Below are 21,032 nucleotides of genomic sequence, written 5' to 3'. Positions count from 1 at the left end.
TGTGTAAAAATGAAAAGTAAAGACGTTTTATCGCTAATAAAACAATAGCTAATTGTTTTGGAGGGAAACATACTGTTCAAAGCAAGGTGTTGAACTTTACATCAGCAAAATACACATTTGAATTGTAAATGCGGTTCATCCAATGCTTATTATTAAAACCTTTGTTTAAATTATTGATGAAGTGTGGTGCTGGTCTTCACTCAGTTGGCCTTGGTGAGGCAGGAGTTTCACGCAGAGACCTGCTGCCATCTACTGGCTTTTTGCATTCGTTTTCAAGTGCCCTGGGACAAATGTGAAGGCCATCTGTCTAAGTGCAATGAATTCTCCGCCGAAGCGATTACAAGTTTTTAAAAACGGAAAGCCTGGAGCTGAAATTAGTCTACACACATACATGTTTTCAGAAAGGTTTTGTTCAAAGGGGTGCTCTCAGACACTTGAGGGTCATCCTTTTCCATTTCTAATTGCTATAAAACATACTAGAGAAAACATTATTTTTTTCTCAAGGTAGATAACAGCTGCTGAACAGTTTTTATTACACATAAAGTACATTCCATACAATCACAGCGTTCCATCATTCTGCCCGTGCGTGAAAAAATGGAAGTGAAATTGTTTAATATGTTTTAATTGCAAAATCTAAGCAAGTTATTAACTTCAAACATTAAATACATGATAAAAAGAAATGTTTGAAAAGTAAACATAATGTTCAAAATCAATCATGTCATTGAAAATCTGGCAGACTCCCAAAAGGTCAATTTCCAGTTCAGCACAGCACTGGAAATTAATCCCTCAATATTCTGTATCCAGTAAAGATAAATGTGCAGTAAGCATAAGGATATTTCCAGTTTTTAAATTTGTATGTCCCCTCTCTACCTCTAATTTTTAGATGAATCTGACATTTCTTTACTGTACTTGAGTCTTTCCTTTTATGTGCTCATTGCTGCAGTTTGGGGTTGCATATTTTTCTTTCTACATCCTGAAAAATGAAACTCCGAATAAAGATTTCAAACAGTGATTTTTAGACACTCCTGTGAAGAACGGATAACAAATGTATTATATAAAAACACGCCGTAAAATAGTGCAGATTATTGACTGGGATTCATCAAGGTGCAGCTTTCTAAAACATTCCTCTTCCTATTCTTTAGTACAAATTGCAAATACTGACGAAGGTTGCTGCAGAGCTGAGCAAGTACATGCCAGAGAAAGCAGCAGAGGACACCTCCAGCATTTTGAGATCTCCCATGCCTGGAGCAGTGGTGGCAGTTTCTGTCAAGCCTGGGGACACGGTAAGAAATGTGATCTATATATCTGCATTTTCATTATATATTCCACACAAATTTCTCCTTGGTGCAACTGAAACTACAGGTCACAGTTTTTTTTTTGTTTTTTTTTTTTTTACCTCACCTGTAAAGTGTGCTGAAGGATGTGTGCTGCTTTTCATTTGAATTATAAAAACTAATAAGGAAGCGTAATTCAAATCAAACTGGCTTCAGAAGGAAAATTTTCAGCTGGGTACAAGTCCACAGCTGAAACTCAATAAATAGCTTGCTTTTGTATCACAAATGCCTTGGCAGGGGGAAAAATATTGTGTGTGTGTGTGTGTATATGTGCATGTAAATGTACATGAGCATACATATATATATATGCTGTTAGTGCTAGCAGGAGGGGATTGTTGATTTTCTGCCCCGAAGCAATGAAAATAGTACTAAACAGAAAGGACACAGGACAGATATTTGACTTCTCCCCCCTCCCTTCTTTTTTAAAGAATCCCCGTCTTAGAATTTTGCAAGACATACAACTTTCCTGAATTTGGAATTCCATGCTGGGAATTCCCAGTCTCTTAGGAGGATACTCTTGTCCTGTAAAAGGAATAAACTTGACATACAGAAGGGCGACAGAACATGCCATTGCTGTCCTGGGGATTTCCAGCGCGTCTTACCTCACATGGAGCTGGAAACGAATGTAAATACAGTGTTTTAGAGTTACATATAAACACCTACTTGAACTTGAGCTTTATATGAAATTCTACCACATTGTATCACAGCTTATTTCTTAGGTCAGGACCCTTATCTCTCATAACCATTGAAAGCAATAGAGTGATGCAGACACAGGAATATTTGAATCGGATTGTGCAGGTAAATTTTAAAGTACTATTGTCAGTTAAATGATGCCATAAATATGTATGTGGCGCTTAGATACAAACAGAAAGCTTTAGTCCCAGAGTTCCTGATTTACGGCAGTGAAACCTAGATTTTCTTGAGAGATGATGTAGAAATGGTATTAACATCTCAAGTCCAAAATTAGCGCTGCATTTACTTTGTGACTGTCATCAATCGTGCTGGTAAAGTGATTTGTTTGCTTACATTTTGCCGTGATGGCACTTCTGGTTTTACAATATACGGTTGTTTCTGTCTATTTGCAGAGAGAAGGGAGTCATCATGTTAATGTTAAAGACATGTAGGTGCAAATATTTGTATTAATGAAATAAAGACATTTCTGAGAAAACAGAGCTAAGTGCAACTGTGTAAAAATTAGCAAGAGAGAAAGTCTTTTGGCTTCTACATGTAGCTTTATAGTTTTGTGGCCTATACATGCACACACACACTATTTATACCTTTAAAAACAGCAGTATTCAATTAAAATTAAGCACTGTGTCATCGCATGGACAGAGAAATCTGTTACTTCTGTGTCTAGGCAGTCAGAGTGGCTGAATGAGGGAGATCTTAAGCAATTTTTTGTGTGTGTGTGAAAAGTGACGGGAAACATTTTTAAGGCAAGGATTTTGAGCCTTTTTGTAATTTCTTTAAGATTTTTTTTGCAAAGTTAATTCTGCTAAATGTTACCAGCCTTCTTGCCCCGAAGAATAGCTCTTGTTGTCTTAAGAATAGCTCTTGTTGTCTTGAAGGAATAGAACCAGTGGAGAAGGAGGCCAGAGCCAAAGGGATTTTAAATAAACAAATAAATGAACCTCCTTCCACAAATCCACAAGTGGTGCAGTGCATCAGAGCACAAGTTGTTAAATAATGTGTGGAGCTTTTTTTTTTTCTCCTCTTCTCTCCTGCAGCTTTTTGCTGGAGGCACTGAGTGGCAGAGCATTTGAGCGGCGTAATCTATGTTCTGCTGACCTGAGCTTGTCAATGCTAATTGTGTGGCTTTAATTGCAAAAACACATTTGCGTTATTGAAAAGGGTTTAACTTAAATCCTTCCTTTTCAGGACTAGTGTCAAAACGTTAAAAAAAAAAAAAAAAAAGGCAAGCCAGCGAGCGAGATGAGGGTAGCATCAGCTATCGGCACTGAATAAGCAGTGGGATGGTGTGATTCAGATTACACGTCTTGGCTGTCCGTCAGGAACCAGCTCACTCAGTACAGCTGTTCAAGGCATGATGGGCAGGGAACTGTAGCTTCCCGATAAATACAGCTCTTTTTGTTGCACTGCTTGGGAAAAGTCTGATTTCTTTAGCGTGCTGGAGAAATGGGAATTTAAGTAGCTCCTAGTCTGTGTTTGCAACTGGGTTTGGGCAGCTCAGATTTGCACGGCGTGTGAAAACAGCACAGCTGACAAATGGGAGAGCGCGAGGTAGTTGTCCATCCTTCCACTCAGGTGCTGCTGCTGCCGCCGCTAGCAATAAGGTTGTCTGGTTATTAGCTACTCCGAGATTCTTTTCTCCTGACCTGTGGTCTATGCTAAATAGCGTTAGCGCAGCGCAGTCCCCGCAACAGTGCCGCGCTCGCAGAGGGATGCTCTCAGTAGCACGGGGAGCTGGGCTGCCGTACCCCTCCTTCAGCTGTAACTTTACAAACGGTGAAGAAACTCCTAGAGAGGGACATCTCATCTCTGTCTGAACGGCCGCACTTGCAAACTCGTGTTTATTGCCTGCGGTTCAGCCCTAGGGCATCACGCCCCGTCAGGTAAAGCATATGGTGTTTGTTAGTCCCTCTCTGTGTGTCCTTAGCCAAACGAGAAGGCGACGCCGATCTCTGCGTTAGTTTTCCTCACTCAATGTATCATTGTTTTTCCTTGAAGCGCGGTGTTCTCATTTGGCTGCTGTTGCTGGAAAATACTTGGTCTGATGAAGCCCGATAGAAGATCGTGTGGGCATCCTCTATCCAGCTGCTCTGATAAGCAGTTTTCAATTCAATCTTGCCAGAAGATATTGCATATGCAAGGAATTTATTTTCTTTTGTCTGTAAGATGATCTATAGATTTGAGTAACACAGTGGGGAAGTGCTGTTTGTCATTTAAAGAGAAGCAGAACTTGTGATGCTGCCAGGGTTTTTTTTAGCTTTTTAGTTACTTTCTACTTTCTTTATTTTCCTTCATGCAATCAGAAGACTGTAATTAGTTGTCACTCAGTTATTCCTGGAAACACAATGAAGGCGCTCAGAAGCAGAAAGCAACACAAACAACGAAACAATGTGCAATCGGGCTGACTGGAAAGAAGGTTAATATTATTTAGGGAAAGAAGATTTAATAAATTTAGCTCACATTCCTCATGATAACACAGTCACGTTATATAGGAAATACTCGTTTTGGTTGCTGAGGGCGTTTGCATGTCTATTTTGTAAATAGATTGTTAATGATGAGTTTGCATTAGGAGGAAATTCTGTTTTGGGAGAGTTACTTTTTGGTTCCCCGGGGTGCCAAGGGCAAGAGAAACCACAGGGCCTCAAGAGTCCGGGCAAGGGACTCGCTCCGTATCTGCTGCCGCCGATGGTGGCACAATCCAGCCCTGCTGCCACACCGCAGCAGTTTTGTGCCGGAGCGTGGAGGTGGCACTGCACGTGGTTTCAGTCACACCACAAAGACAGTGCCGTAAAAACTACTTAGAGCTGCACAAATTCCCTGCTTTACTTAAGAGGGCAGGAAACAGGCAGGCGCTTGCAAGGATTTCTTCCTCGTCTCGAGTCTCTTGGCTCGATTTTTTGTGCACTGGACCCGCAGGAGCGGGAAAAGCCCAAGGTCCTGATGGCTGACCAGGTAAAGCAGTGTTGTCGTACCCCGTTTAAAGCAGGGCACCCAAAGCGCTCCCACAACTCATTCCCACTGCGGTAGTCTGAACGGTTCACAGCAACAAAAAAAGTTTTTAACCGTCCTGATTGCCTTTGTAGCCTTTGCTCTGTTTTTACCTATGGAGGTAGTTTTTGCTTGGATTTCCGGATTTCTGTCTGCCACAAATGCGAAGGTGTTTTTCTTTAAGCCGTATGTTTCTGTTGGTTGTTTTTCTTTTTTAATTAAATTAGGCAGAACAGGTGGCATTACTAAGCCAGGCATTGGTCAATAAGCTAACCCCCGTGCTGGTAGCCCAAATCACTTTTAATGATTCCCTCCATCCATAAATATGGAAAAGCAAAGCACCTCTGGGTAGACGCCCCACCGTTACTGAATCTTTGTAGGCCTACGGCCAAAAGAAGAGAGCAGTTAATTATTTTAACCTAAGTTTCTAAATTTCGTCTCCTCTTCCCAGTAATTTAAGATTACCCCAGGTTTTGGAATTTATCACCATTCAAACAGCTCTTTAAATGGACTTATATCAAAATTTCTTGTGATTTCGAATTGGTGCTAGTGTAGCCATGGGTGTTGACGCTGCCTGGGGCGATTTGTTTTCTACCAAGATGTCAGCTATTAAATGTCGATGCTAATGATCTCAATAATTTCAAAACCGTGTATCTTGAAGGCTGCGTTTTTAGCTGTGTAACTTACAGAACAGATTCCTGTCAGTGATCCCATGTTTTAAAAACAACCAAGGAAGATGTTTTAAGCTGCATTCCAGGTCTTCTAAACTGCTCTCTTCTTCCAGTTCAGTTACATGCACGTTATTTCAATTTCTCTTGCTGTTCTTTAGACAAATAGTTAAAAAAAACCCTCTTTCTCCACAATTTTCCATTTCACAAGCCTAGGAAAGTTCTCGCTATGGGAAAAGATATGTTTTGTTTGACCTCTACTGCTGAAATGCTCACTACTAAAAACCAAACCAAAACAGCGTCCTAAATTCTGTTTCTTAATATGTCGTTCATTCTTGTGAAAGGAAAGGTGGAGTTATAAAGTTACCTGTTGGCATCGGCCAGCTGTGTGTTGTTTTAAATCATATTTGCCCTTCAGACCTCCAAATCTAAAAAAAAAAAAATAATAAAAAAATCTCTTTCTTATCATATTGATACTGGTTGGAATTTATAACAGAGAAATAACAACCAGGAAAACCAGTAAAAATGTATTTGCATAAGTAACAGTTTCACATTTTATTTAGATAAATATGGTACCAATAATTTAGTAAGATATTCTTAAATTCAAATAAGATTTTTCTCTTGTGTGTGAATCTTTTTTTTTTTCTTCTATTATTGTGTTTCCTTTTCCTTTCCTTTTACTTCCTTTCCTCCCTCCCGTTCTTCAGCAATCCCGGAGCAAGTATTAACTGCATTTTTCTGTGAAATGGAGTTTGCAAACTTGACCAAATGTGGTCACGAACCTCATGTAATTTTTATGATTCTGTGTATTAAATAATTTTTGGGGGTGTATTTTTGTGGGGGGAGAAAAACTTGATAAACAGGAAATTAAACCGTTTTCACAGTTGTGAAATTTCAAGAGTAAAAGCACTCAAATATTTCACCATACTTATAACGTGAGGCTTCAAGTAATAATTGTGGTTGCATTAAAAAAAACTTAACTGTAGCAATTGCTCATAACACATTTATGTAATTTTTGTATTTGACTTGAATGGATTTTACTTTTATATCTTTATGCAATTGCACAGTCTTAGATTTGTGTTTGAGTGTGGTATAATTAAGAATAAAATCCTATTCTGATGATGAGGTGCAAGCAGTCAATATTATTAGAGTTTCTTCCTAGGAGAAAAATGCTACTGTCCTTTGAAAAGGAATCATAGATTTTTTTTTTTAATTGGTGTGCTTTGCTGTTTCGAATGATAATTCACTTTTTAGCCATTACTGAAAAAGTTGACTGATAAAGCTTGGTGTGCTGGAAACTAAATTTTGCCTTGGGCACAAGAATCGCCCTCAGAAGTACTCTGCCTGCGTATCGCTTCCCAGCACGCTGGGGTCTCGGAAGCAGTCGGGGAAGTGTGTTTTGGATAAGTGGGAGTGCAATGACCAGTGCTGATTGCTGTCAGGGGGACATCACTGACCTTTGGTTAGTCAGAGGTCACAAAATTTGAGATGCGCTGTCTTCGTTAAAGGAGTGTGGCAGAAAAAAAAAGTTTAATAATGATTTGTCAAGTACTATTAATTGCCCCTAATTACATTTGCAGCTCCGTAGCTCCCATTTCAAAGTTAATTTGGAAAGAAGGGAAAACCTGCACTAATTATTTTACATGGTAGTGGACAACGTCAAGGAATTTCAATTGCTGCTCATCCAATTCCTCTTGATGTGTTTTCTTGTTGGGTGCTTGCTGCCAGATTGCCAACAAGTCAGAGAGAAAAAAATCCGGGAAGGGAATGATACCAGCATGGGCTGAGTTTAAACAACAAATAAACAAACGAAACCCCCAGTATCTTCATAAGGGTTTTAGGTAATGAATGCATACTCAAGTCACTGTTCAGTGGTTTTGCACAACCGTAAACAAGATGAATGTTTGTAATTGTTTTGCAGGAGCCTACGAGAGAGGGGGTAACTGCGTTTCATATGGCATCGTCTTGCATTGTCCCTTCCTACTTACAGGGCTCGGTAGGGACACAAGTCTCAGCATGGTGGAAATTGCGAGGGATGTTTACTGGTGTCTCCCCAAAGCTGAGAAAGGAGATACCCATAAAATCCAATTCGCTCTTCACTTTTAACTAAATCTAAGATCGCTTTTGCTTAGGGCTGTCATTGTTTTTTTTTTTTTTCCCTTCAGAGCCAAGAGCCTTAAAAATGTTACGCATCGGAGCACCTGTGTTCTAAATATAATGGTCTTAAAAATGTAATTGAGGGATTTTCACTTTTGTAGGCAAATCAGCAGGGTTGATATTGATCCATCTTTTTAGGGAGCCACAGTGCACCAGAAGGTGATACTGTAGAGGGCCCCGTAAACCCTCGGAGCCTTCTGTCTAATTTGGCAGAAAAACACAGAATGTCGGACAACAAAAGAACGATCTGATTCCGTAAGAAATCTTCATCCCTCCCACCACCTTTTCACAAGATTAAAAAAAAAAAAGAAAAAAAAGACTTAATTTTTTCAGCTGCACACAATGATTTGGTGCTCACTCTTGCATTGAAACAGTTGCTGTCAGAACAGGCAGGAAACAGTTTTCTTTTAATTGCTGAAATCATTCGGAAGTGCTTCATGCACGGCTTCTATACAGCAGATGCTGTGCATTAATTGGCCTGTGTAGGGCTGACCCAGGGTTCCTTGCAGCGGGCCCAATTTTAGGCAGAGGGTTTAAATAGCTTATTTCTTATTTCGTGTAACCTGGCGTACATTACGAGCGCACTTGCACGTGGGGTATTTCACGGTCTGCAGTTTCTAATGTCATGTGGGTTTCAAAACCTGTGTTTCTCTGGTAATGTACTAGCAGCAGGTAAGCTCTAAATACCATCCATCAGGAGCTAATTTTTTATCCAGATACTCCAATGACTGATGAACCTGTCTTTTGTATGAATGTTCAGCACAGGAGAAAGCCATATGCCCCTGGCACTGGTTCCTATGCATTCTTTACAGTTCGTAGCGAGGAGACGCAGAAAAAAACCAAACCCTTACATTTACACGTCTTTCATTTATTTAGCAGTTAGCACTTTCTAAAATAGCTCTTTTTTTTTTTTCTTTTTCTTTTTTTTTAACAGCGAAAGGAGATTTAGGTCTCAAAGCAATCTGACTACCACTCCTCATTTTCTTTATCAGGAATATTACTGCACACCCTTAATAGGGAACCTTGTTTTGCTACTCCCCGTCTGTTCAAAACAGACCTTAGCCCATTAGAAGGTCCTCCCTTGTGTGGGAAGACCACAGCTGTTACTGTAAATCTCATCCAGTAACTGTATCACCCCCATTTTGTGGCTCTGAAGGATGAAATTGAGAAATGGAATACTGTGCAGTCATCCTTTACATCTCCAATTTTAGGCCTTTGCACATCATTTTCATGCTTTTATTCCAAATCAAACAACATTAGTGAGCAACACCACCCTGTGCTAAATGCCCGGTGTCTAAGGCGGCACCTACCATCTTTGTTTTTGGAGGATTTAGGATTTGGAGGGAAGTTGGGATTTTGTTGATGGTGGATTTATTTTTATTTTTTTTTTTATTCCCTCTTTTCCTTCCCCCGACCCCCCAGATCTTCCTGAACCCTCAGAATTTGTCGGAAGCGGAAGTCCAGGGGGTGGCGAGGTGCCTAAGACGGAGGAGGCTCTGATGTGCCTCCACGGAGGAGGCGAGAGCTCAGCACAGTTAACAAACACAACTTTAAAAAGGTTTCTGTTTCTTTAAATCCTTCTGAATGAAGTGGATCTAACTTCTTATGAAGGATATTGGGGGCTTTAATCAGAAATAAGAAGTGGTTTAAATCATTAGCACAACAAAGCAAACTATAAGCTTGAAGATAAAAGTCTCAGGGGAAAGAGTCCTCTGAAAATAAATGGGACTTGATAGATTTCCATATCATTTATAACTTCCCTTAATTACACTTGGAAGACTTGCCAGTAAAACTGGAAAATTGGCAGCCTATATCCATTATAGTAATTTTGCCGACCATGGCAAGCAGCTGGCTTTACTGGATTTTATTTCCCATCACTCACAATTAATCATCAGCTGGAGATGTCTGAAACTCCTCAAAACGTAGCAATACTGTGTGACATTCAGGCCTCCTTAAAATGCTAAAATCTGCTGAGTAAATGGGCCGAGTTCCCCTTCCAGCGAACTCATTTTGGTGCGAGGCAGGCTGCCGGTTAATGAGTGCCACTTTGATAATCGGATGCGAATGTGAACCCTGACCTCGTGTCAAAGGAGAGGACGCAGCAAGCTGGATAAAAGATAGGCGATTCAGATCTGCAAACTTTACACCAATTAGACGGGGAGCGGGGAAATACATCAGTGCCCATTGGGTTTATCAGAAAGACTTGTGGGGCTTGTGACCATTTTGTAAGCCTAACATTGAAGACGTCCTGTCACAATCATTAAGTCTTCATCAGATGACGCACAAAAGTCTGAGAAAAGTGTACCGCATTCACAAAGATCCCGCGGTAGCAATGCCCTCGGGTGTGCGCTGTCTTTCTGTGTCTCTGAGTTTTAAAGAGACCCATCTCTAAGTGCAATTAGTATTTTGTCGTCCTCCGGTAGGTGCGGGTGAAAACAGCTCGGGGTTGGTGCTTCTCGGATTCTGCTCCCACTCTGCGTCGCGAGTTGCTTGGTTGGGAAATGACTGGAGACAGTTCCCTGTCCTGTGCGTAACCTTTCGGCCAGAGGAGATCACCACCACCATGCAGCCCCCGAGTTATTCAAACAGTGCTATTGACTGTTCCCAAATTCACATCAGAATTGTTAGCAACATCAAGATAAGTACCCTCCTCTTCAAAGATTTTTTTTTTTTTTTCCTCTTTTTCCCCCCCCTTTTTTTTTCTTTTTCCTTTTCACTCTGTGGGGAACAAAACTGAACAGCTACTTTGAACTGTGCTTTGGACTTAGAAATAAACTACTAAAATACGGACTGCTGGTCTAACAGTTAATCACTCGTTTATTTTGATATTCCAAGCAATGTAAAGGTAGATTTGTCTGTAGCGTAACTCTGTGAGAAGGATACCGGAGTTTAATTTCTCTTAAGAAAAGGAGCCCTTTTATTTTACTTGGTTCCAATCAATCAGATTTTTTGTTTGATTTTATTTGCCTGTTTTGACAGATTTGGGTCATCACTGAGACCTCTCTAAATGGAGATGTAAAGATGGTGGTTTACATCGGTTTCCCATCCACTGAAAGAAAGAAATTATACGATGAAAATGCAACATTAAAAATGGTCCAGATAAATCCTTAAATGTGTTAGAAATCGGGAACTTGTGCACATCGCTGTGGTTTTCATTTGCAGGCTAAATAACAGGCAAAAGGATATGCGCAATTACGGAATGAAAGAAATTGGACAATGCCCAAAAGACTGAAAAAGAGAAGAGAGATACAAGTGCCTAATTTTAGGATTTGTCGCTTTGCAACACAATGAGTGGAGCTATAAAGGTTTAACATAAGAACAGTAATTAAACTTCTGTGCTTTAGTCACACTTTCACCAAGGTAATTTTCAACAAATTGCGTGTCACCAAAAGTACTGACACAGCGTTTTCACACGTGGTACCTGCTGAAAGTGCCTCCTTCCTTCCAAATTAGTAAGACTAGATGTTCTCTGGATACTTTTTCTATATATTTTATGGGTCGGGGGGTTATTTCCTTCCCAGACACCGCTTTCTTTGTCGTCAACCCAGCAGGTATTATAGAAACCACAAAAACTTTATTTTTGAGAAAAGGGGGAAACTGAGGAAAAATTCAGATTCATGGACATTTCCATCCCACAACCACTAATACTTCCTGGCAATTTAGTGCTGTACTTTACAGAAGCAATTCTGCATTTCCAGAAATACAATTCTGTATTTCCAGAACTCTTTGCCAACTGGTTAATTTTCATGCCATCCACCTGATGAAGCCATGTTACAGTTGAATCGCACCGTGCCTCAAAAGAAGAGTTTCTTGTGCCCTTGAAATTAGGCCGCTCAATTCAGAGCTGTGCTCCTTAGCATCTCAGTCTTCAGCAGCCTTTAGAGGCCCATGATCTCGGCGCTCTGATACCCGAGTTTAACCAGAAGGTGGCAAATTTGTTTCTGAAATATGCTATAAGAAAAAAAACCTCCAACAAAACATTCTCAACATTCTTGCCTCTTTTTTTTTTTTTTTTTTTTTTTTTTTTTTTAAGAAGTAGATATTCATAGCTTCATCTTAACCTCCCAAATGTCTGGAAAGTTGAGAGCAGATGAGATGGAAGAAAAGCTGAGCAGTGAGATAGGGAGAAGAAGAGGAAAAAAAGCAAGCAAGGAATGAAAGAAGGAGCTGCTGGGACAAGGCTACGGGCAGAGCAGCAGGTGTGGAAGGAAGGAGACAACAAAAGATGGGGAGAGGGAATAGAGGGCAAATAACTGAGGACAAAGAACAAGTCTTTGATACTATTCACCGAATTTGACACTGCTAATGACTTAAATGCTCGCCTGAAGCTCGGGATGGAATTTCTGCAGGTGAAGTGTTGGGTGTTGCTTAGTCTCTGTATCCGATTAGTGCACCATGTTCCCATAGCAAACACTTTCCTTATTTACCCCAAAAAGCCCATCATGTTGCTGTTGGCAGTCTGTTGGAGAAAGGGTGTGCAAGCACCTTTTAACGTAACATCTTTTCTTCTGTCTTGCTCAGAATCCATAGCCGGACATCAGTGCTTTTCAGGCATTCCTAGTGCACGCTTTAGAAAAAAAAGCTTTATTTAATTTTTCAGAAAGTGCTTCATGCAATGTGCATTTGATCTCTGACTTCGCACCTCTCTATTAGACAGTATATTCCTCCAAAGTGGTGCACGCTTGTCCTTAAATATGTATTATTCATTTTGCACATGTTTCGAGAAATATATCTATGTGTATATATATGTATGTATACAAATTTTGAGGGCACCGGCACGTATAACAACGCGTAAACCAGATCTCTGCAGGTCTCAAATTACCCTCTTTAATGAAACTTTGGCATCGGAGTGCAAGCATCCCAAATTTGCTGGGATAATGAGCGAACGGCAGACTACATCTGCGAAAGAGCCTAACGGAAAGACTTGGAGCGGGCGCTGGGAGCCAGGCATCCCAGAGGGGGTGTACCTGCACAGCTCCCAAATCCTGCCGTGTAGGACTGAGCGCCCGCCAGGCGTTGGAGGGAAGATCTGACTGGGAGGCACAGGGAGCCCAGCAGAGCAGCCCAGAGGGTCACTGGTGACCTTGAGCTTGTGCGTGCCTGTTAGCAGAGTGCAAACGAGCAGAAAGAGGAAACTTTGAATGTTTCACTGTAAGAGCTATCAGCTGTGGTGAAAATGATGGGTTTGCCTCCACGATGCCTCCCGTGCGGATGAGAGGTGGTGGTTCCTTGCAGGCGTGCTCCCGTCCGTCAGTCCAAAGTCATCAGCTGCCATCTGGGTGCTGCCATGTGCAGAGGTGTGACTTTCTGCTCAGCATTGGCCCATTGAGTATTGCCGGAGCTTCCAGCCCGTGCTCCCCCAGAGGCGTGCCAAGAAACTTTTGGCTTCTGCATCAGGATCAGTATCTGCAGGATCTGCGCCAGGGAAGCAAAGCTAAAGGCTCCCCGGCCAAAACTGCACGGATTAAATTTTGCTCTGGATTTCATGTCGAACTCTAATGGATATGAAATGCAAACCGCAGAGGTTGGAGCTGAAGGGATGGGATGGGAAAGGAGTCTTTCAGGTTTGTCTGGGGTGATAATTTTAAGTCGGTGATTCCTTTGTCCCCATGTTGCTGCTTGTTCGGCAAAGGCAACTGCGATTCGTGGTTGTAGTTTGTGGCGTGACTGTGTGGCTGACTTGACTTGTGCCATGGAAGTCTTTTTAGCGTTTAATGAAATAATCCCTTTATTTTCCAGAAGAATCATACACAGAGCATTTCAAATCCTCTCTCCTCATTTTGTACTGCTTTAATTTTACCAGGTTTCCGAAGGTCAAGAGATTTGTGTAATTGAAGCAATGAAAATGCAGAACAGTATGATTGCTGCTAAAACAGGCAAGGTAAGCTACCTTGGGTCACTTAAAACCATATGCAACTTGTCAAATAGGATAGAATTTTAAAAGGCAAAAAGGAGGATTCTGGTTGTTAAGGAATTAAGTCTAATTGTTGTAAGTCTTTTGAAGTGAGGTGTCTTTAATTTTTAACATTTGCATCTGCTGTGAATGCTGTTAAGTAGTTTCGAGCCTTAGATAGCACAGCAGGAAATAGTTTTACTGGCTTCAGAAATTCATATAACTCCTTTCCTCCTAAATGATTTGTTTTCTACGATGTTACAATGCCAAGTTGAATTGAAAGGTGTTGCAGACCATTTCTTCAAATTCCATCTTTCCAGAGAGCAACTGAATAAGAGATGTCTTTGCCAGTTAATTCGTTAATGGCAAACAGTTTGACATTAAAAAAACACTCAGAACAAGGCATAGAAAGTGCTTTTGCAGGAAGATGAGAAAAACATTTTTATTTTTTTTTTTTTTACTATTATTGTGCCTGTTAAACGTGAAGCCGAGATCTACAAATGTGTTAAACTTTGCAAGGCTGTGTGTTGCGGTATCTTGCTTCTAAAGGGGATCAGCGTTGCAGCCCCTGAGCTGGGACGCTCCTCCTCACGCAGCGCAGAATGTACCAAAAGCAGCGCTCTGGGCAGGCAACTGGTTAAGCTGATATGACCAGGGCATGACCTAAACCCCATCTGGTCAGGGGACTGTCAGCCCCTAAATCAGGGCTTCAGAGCATTCCCGTGCCAGGTTATAATTCGTAGTCTGAAACCATCATCTGGACAGGGTTCCCTGACCCATCCTTTCCAAAGGGAGAGAGCAGAGTCACTCTTGAGGAGTCAGAGCGTCAGAGTCCTTGCCAAAGGTCTGGCTTATATATTCTTATATTTCCTAGCATCTCCAAGCCCTTTTCTGCTCGGGGATGGGCCCGTATGCGCTCCCTGAAGCCCTGCCATTTTGTTATTAAAACCAGCAAACCAAAGCCCAGTGCGAGCTGCCTCAGCCCGGAGGGAGGCAGGGGGGAGCCTGGCTCTGCGGGGCAGGGACGGGGTCACTCACTGGCAAGATTCGCTGAGGTCTCAAGATGGGCCCCTGCGCCAAGGACTGTTTGTGTGTTTACAAGAAAGGCTTTTTTGGCACAGCACTAAGATCGTCACTGAGGCTGGGACCCAGGGCTTGCCTCCTCCAGCGCATCTAGTGCAAAACTGGGTCTCGAGGAAACAAATAGCAGAGAGAGGGGGAACATACCTTCTCCTCTTGCTCTGACATCGCCACTTCATTATTTTCGTTCGTGCATGAATTCCTATTTAATTTATTTTCTCACTTGATCAATGTTTCCCAGCATTTAGGTTTTCATCTTTGCTTCTTTCGCTTAAGCGCTTATTGCTGCTGCTCTTTGCATCCACTGTTTTTAACTTGTGAGTATTTGTAATTAAAATGCCTTTCTCTCTCCTACCCACCCCCCTTTTATCTTTGACTTTAACCTTCCCTTTCCCACCAAGGTGTGCTGCAACCTGTGGGCCCGCTCCTTAAAATCCTGCTTGTACTTCTCTTGGTAATAAATATCTCCCACTCACTCTTGTACAGATGCCAGGTGAAACCCACGTTCCACTTATTAATCCTTCAAAGTGGGATTTGAATGGTGCACAGGCCATTCAGTGGGCCCGATGGGCACCTCGCAATGTCCACTTGGTATCTGCATTTTAATAATAGGCAGTTTATTTGATTCTTTAGAATTTTAAGAATTTTAAAAAGCAAAACCAAGTTTTGGGCTGTGCAGAAATGAAGCTGCTAAACGGAATTCACCCCGTTCTGCGGTGCAAAGACATGGCTCTGAGTGCTAAAACAACTTGGCCCCTCCACAGGAATAGGATGTTTGGCACTGGCTGTTAATCCGTGTTTCGATGCTTTGAAACCGTGTTTTGAAACTCAGTTCGTTTGTCTTCAGCTGGAAGACGTTCCCATTTTCATTCCCAGCTGAATTCCTTTTCTGCATCAAACCCCGTCTTCCTGTTTGTAATTGTGAGAAAAGTGCCTTGTTTTTATCTACTTTGAGTTTACTCCAGCTGCAGGTGGTTTAAAAATGAGGGAAAGATGGAGAGGAACTGGCGTGCCTCTTGGCTCCTACGGGACAGCTGCACGTGGGTCAGGATGAGGAGCCGGCCCCGCTGCGTGTCGAAAATCACTGGGGAGTCAGAAACACTAGTCAGCTACAATGTTTGCTGAACTTTGGCTTTGTAGAAAAAGAAAAGAAAGAAGTAGAATGTTTTTCACCCTGCTTTCATCTCTTAAAAGATTGAGGCTTGGGAATCGGGTAGGCTGCCTTGCTATTGATTTAGAAATCACAGAATCACAGAATGGTCAGGGTCGGAAGGGACCTCTGGAGATCATCTAGTCCAACCCCCTGCCCGAGCAGGGTCACCTACAGCAAGTTACACAGGACGGCGTCCAGGCGGGTTTTGAATGTCTCCAGAGTGGAAGACTCCACCACCTCTCTGGGCAGCTTGTGCCAGTGCTCTGCCACCCTCAACGTAAAGAAGTTCCTCCTCATGTTTAGATGGAACTTCCTACGTTCAAGGTTGTGCCTGTTAACCTCTTGTCCTATCCCTGGGCACCACTGAAAAAAGACTGTTCCCATCCCCCTGGCACCCTCCCTTTGAGTATTTATAAGCATTGATAAGATCCCCCCTCAGTCTTTTCTCTAGACTAAAAAGCCCCAAGTCCCTCAGCCTTTCCTCATAAGATGCTCCAATCCTCTAATCATCTCTGTAGCCCTTTGCTGGACCCTCTCCAGCAGTTCCCTGTCCTTCTTGAACCGGGGAACCCAGAACTGGACACAGTACTCCAGATGCGGCCTCACCAGGGCAGAGTAGAGGGGGAGGATGACCTCCCTCGACCTGCTGGCCACACTCTTCTTGATGCACCCCCTTTTTTGTGTATCTCAAGGTGTCTTTGCCTGTGTACGGTGTTCAGCTTCATTTCTGGGGCAACGCAGTGAACGCGCCTGTGCTACAGAGCCAGAAAGACACTCACAGCTCACGGGGCTTTAGACTGTCAAACTCGGACGTGGGCAATAGTGTAGCTGTAGTAGCCTGGTATTTCAGGGATGCTGCAGGATTCCTTTAGGAGCCTGAGGTAACGTTTGGAAGACTAAACTGAGGTAACTGCTGAACGAGGTTTTGACCAAGGATTTGGCATGTCAGTGTGAGCTCTTAATAGTACAAGCAAAGTCTTAATATACAGCTTCAAGTCTTTTCTGGAGCTCCATGTGCTGAAAGGGAATCCAAGCACATTACAGCCTTTTATAGAGGAAATGAGGGACTAGTATAAGATGTGTTTTAAAATTCAGGATTCTGCACATGAGTGTGTAATTCATCTACAGATGCGGCTGCATTTATTTGACAGTGGTAGCCCTTTGCCAAGTTCAGTTACATTGAAGGATCCAAATTCAGATGTGAATCAATCTATCTCAGCTGTCTGGGGATTGAGGGAAACCCACTTCATGGCTCCAGTCCCAAAATTCAGTTATTCTTAAAATCCATAATGCAAGAAAACTGGAATATTTCATTGAAACATCCAAGTGTGAGTGTTGAAGAGTCAACCTGTCATCTAAAAGATTTAAAAATTTAGTAGTTAACGAACAGCAGTGCTAACAAGTGGAAGAAAGGTGCTTTTTCATTTTGAGAAATGCCATCTCGATCTGACGTTCAGATCTTCAAGCACCTAAGTAATAAGAAAACCAGCAAGCGGTGGGTGCCTAAATACCTTGATGGTGTCGGACACGATTTGGTCAAGGGCTGGAGCAGGCTGCCCACTGGTTGGGGAGTCTCCATTCTCACAGATACTCAATACTCAGCTGGACTCTGAGCGTTGGAGGTTGAGCTGGTAACCTCTCGAGGCCCTTCCAAATACATACACCCGTGATCCCCGTGGTGGTCGTGACGTTGTATAGTGGCCGTTTACCCCGTGCATTCAATGTCAACCAAGCCATTTATTTAACCATTTATTTCTGATTTATTTAAACTTATTTGCTGTTGAGGAAGACTGGAAATTATTTCTGTTTCTGTGCTGTAGGTGAAAGCTGTGCACTGCAAAGCTGGTGATACCGTTGGAGAAGGAGATCTGCTGGTGGAACTGGAATGAAAGGTTGCCTCCACACTGTTGAATTAGCTAAGCCTTTATTATTTCCATCCATAAAGTAAAATTAAGGCAATTCAACACAGAAGATGGACAGTCCTATGTGCAAGATTTTATACGGTTGTATTTATTGTATCAGTGGTTAAGACAGCAAACACAGATGTTAGACCTTGGCAACAGATCCCAGATTTTTACTTCCAGAAATACTTGTACATAACCTTTGTAATTCTTTGATTTTTCAGGATCAAATAAAATCAATAAAATACCATTTCTGCTTTAAAACAGGAAAAGCCTCTTTTTTTTGAAAAAAGAAAACAAAAGCCCAAATCCGATTCATCTTCTGCACGGTAATATCATGGGTTTGAGGCCCCAGCCGAATTGCACAGAATGGTAAGAGTGAAAAATTAACCACTGAGTAGTTAACCGAGCAGTTTTCCTACACTCTGTATAAGCACTGAACAAGTACTGCTGATGGCTTAAATTCTGATCAAATTTATTATAACATTTTGAAGCCTTTGTGTAGACTAAATGACAGGTTAGAGGTTTTATTTTGCTAGTGCAGACTTTCCCCATGTCCTTTCATTTACGGTTGTAAAGGAATTTTCTTCTTTTACTCAGACTCCATACTCAGATTTCCCCCTACCCCGCCCTTTATCTTCTTTCAGTTGATTACTGGATGCACGTCCTTACAGAAAGAGCTGGCACTGTCCTTGAAGCCCCTTAGCGGCCCCAAGGTGTTGCTAGAGGCACTTGCTGTCCCTCAGGCCAAGGCTCCTCCTGAACTCTTACAGGAAAGGGAGACCCAACTGTCTGATCTTTTGTTGTGCAGAGGTTCTTACTACAGACTGTGAAGAACTAGGACTGGTCATAATACCTAACTGTATCCTGCTGGAAGAGTTGTGTATCCAGTGTGGGAAACCAGAGAGGGCCTGGAGAAGAGGAACATTGAAGAGACTTGAACAGAAGTGAGAGGGCTGGTGACTTGGTCAAAACAGGTGAGAGGATGTGGTTTTTTTCCCCTCCTTACTCAGGAACTCAATGTCACAGGATGGTGAAGATACCAGAACTTGGCTGGGTTCAAAATGTTAGTGTGTGGTTAACAGAGGCTCCTTCTTCCATTAATTGATCCAGCTCAGTAAATCAGCAGCTGCAGCTCACTAGGTACAGTGGTACCTCCGCAGTCCCTGCACACCGTCTGCATCATCTCTGTCCCTGTGCTCCTGCCAAGGCCTCCGCTGCTGCCCACCGCTCGGCCAGGATACTGGGCTACTCCTGCCTTTGGTTTCACCTCCTACAGCTGTTTTTTTTTTTTTTTTTTTTTCACGTACCTCTAAGTCACCCTTCCTCCTGTGCCGTGACCACTGCCCCAGAGAGGCGGGGGGGCTGCTCTCCTTTTCTTGCCTAGGATGTGCAGAGTCATGCTACTTCCCAGAAAAACCCCTCTGGCCAGAGGCGCCTGGGCCCTTTACTGGAAGGTGGAGTTCAAAACCAGTCTGGGACAGGGCTGGTGACTCACGGACAACTGGAAAGGTTCACGAGTCTGCTTGAAACTTCTGATTGAAGAGGGGTTTTTCATGTTGTTGAGATGCTGCCAACTACATCACACAGCCAAGGGGGAATAATGTAGCACAGGGATCTGCTTTGTTAATTAGTTTACAAAGCCCATCAAGATGAGTAAGGAGAGTGTTTGAGTAGTACCTGCCATCCAGGAAAATAAATGCTTGCGGAGTTGGAGAAACTGAGACAGACTACCCTGCAGATCTTCCTACAAATCTTAAAATGCCACCTTGCTCCTTCCAAAAGGAGCACAGTTCAGCTTCTGCAGGTTGCCCTAAACTTAAAAAAAAAAAAAAAAAAAAAAAAGTATTGTAAAGAGACAAGACATGACTATTCTACTCTAAAATTACTTAATTTGCCTACTGCAGCAACACAACCTTTCTGTCTGTTTTTCTAAATGAGATGCAGCAGTGTCAGCTGAAGTTTCGGTTGATTCCTCACCCTGGATCCCCAGGCTGATCCCCTACCCCAGCTCTCCTCCGGCCATCACAGAGCTACTAGCAGTGATGCAAAAGTACAACGTTGTTCTTAATGGTATCCTTAGTACATTTAATCATACTTTGGCTCACCGCATGGCATACATTCCCCGCTCACATCCCTTTGGCAGCTTTGTATACTGTACAATCTATATGTACCAAACACAGCCGTTGAAGGAAAATGTAAGGCACAGTAGTATAACAACAGAAAGCCACGATTTTCCCAGATTGTACAGAAACCAACACAGTTGGTTGGGTCAGGGGGACAACAGTCTTCTTTCCATCTCCCACCGCCCCCACCCCCCCCCAGTCTAAACGTTGCAGTAATCACAATATAGGTCCTTTGGATATTTTTTATAGTGTATATAAAATCATCCCATGATAGTTTGCACATGGTTGCAAGTTCTGCGTTCAAGTGCTTGGCTAAAAGTCACTCCGACAGTAAGTGCTCACAACAGCAGCACCTGCTGTAGCGTGGTGGGCAGCTGAAATCGGGTTTGCTTGTCCTGGTCCCCAGCACCCCCCGCCCCTAAATCCCTCAGTCACTGTGGGATGAAGTCACACAGTGAAATGAAGTGGTACCTAAAGTGCTTAGAGTGTTAAATTAAAAGTAAGATTTTAAATGTCATTCTATTACACTCTTTTAATATTTCTTCACAGTACCTTATAAAACTAAACATGTTTTAAAAATACTCTTTTCCAGTTCAGGAAAACACTGCAACACAGAGTAAGAATAGTCTTTAAATTTTCTCTGTTTCTCCAGCAATTTAATACTTGTCTTGAAGCACATAGTATCTAGATGGTCATCTCTCCCTGTTTACATTCAGTAACCTACTAAACACCATTACAAGTCAGTACTAAATGCGATTTGTGCTTTACTTTGTTTGCAGACACGATTTTTTAAAATCACTTTCAGCTATTAGTGCAATAGTATCATCATTATGCCGCCCACCTCCAAGGACTACCCAGGAAAATTTGTCAATTCAGGGAAAAAAAGAAAATTAGTCTGTTCCTCTGCCTTTCACTGACCTCAGTCATGTGCTGAGGCAAAGGGGGGGAGGGGGAGAAATGGAGAAAATACCTAGACCCCAAAACCCAATGTGCGCAGATACAGTTATTTTATGCCTTGTGCAAACCCAATTACTCGCAGCAG

General features: G+C 42.3%; 1 protein-coding gene across 1 annotated transcript in view; it reads left to right on the top strand.

Annotated features, from left to right (window-relative positions):
- Window positions 1-18,500, top strand: part of PCCA (propionyl-CoA carboxylase subunit alpha) — a 296,132-nt gene extending 277,632 nt beyond the window's left edge. Inside the window, exons 22-24 of the mRNA XM_082498677.1 lie at window positions 1,143-1,283; window positions 13,641-13,718; window positions 17,784-18,500. Coding sequence (XP_082354803.1) covers window positions 1,143-1,283; window positions 13,641-13,718; window positions 17,784-17,852 — 288 coding nt within the window. The 3' untranslated portion in view covers window positions 17,853-18,500. The remainder of the gene's footprint in view (window positions 1-1,142; window positions 1,284-13,640; window positions 13,719-17,783) is intronic.
- The last annotated feature ends 2,532 nt before the right edge of the window (window positions 18,501-21,032 follow it).

The sequence above is a fragment of the Vanellus vanellus genome (genome assembly GCF_965231255.1).
Source record: "Vanellus vanellus genome assembly, chromosome: 1".
Classification (NCBI taxonomy): Eukaryota; Metazoa; Chordata; class Aves; order Charadriiformes; family Charadriidae; genus Vanellus; species Vanellus vanellus.
Note: the sequence above shows the minus strand (reverse complement) of the source record. Positions and strands in the feature narration are given on the sequence as shown.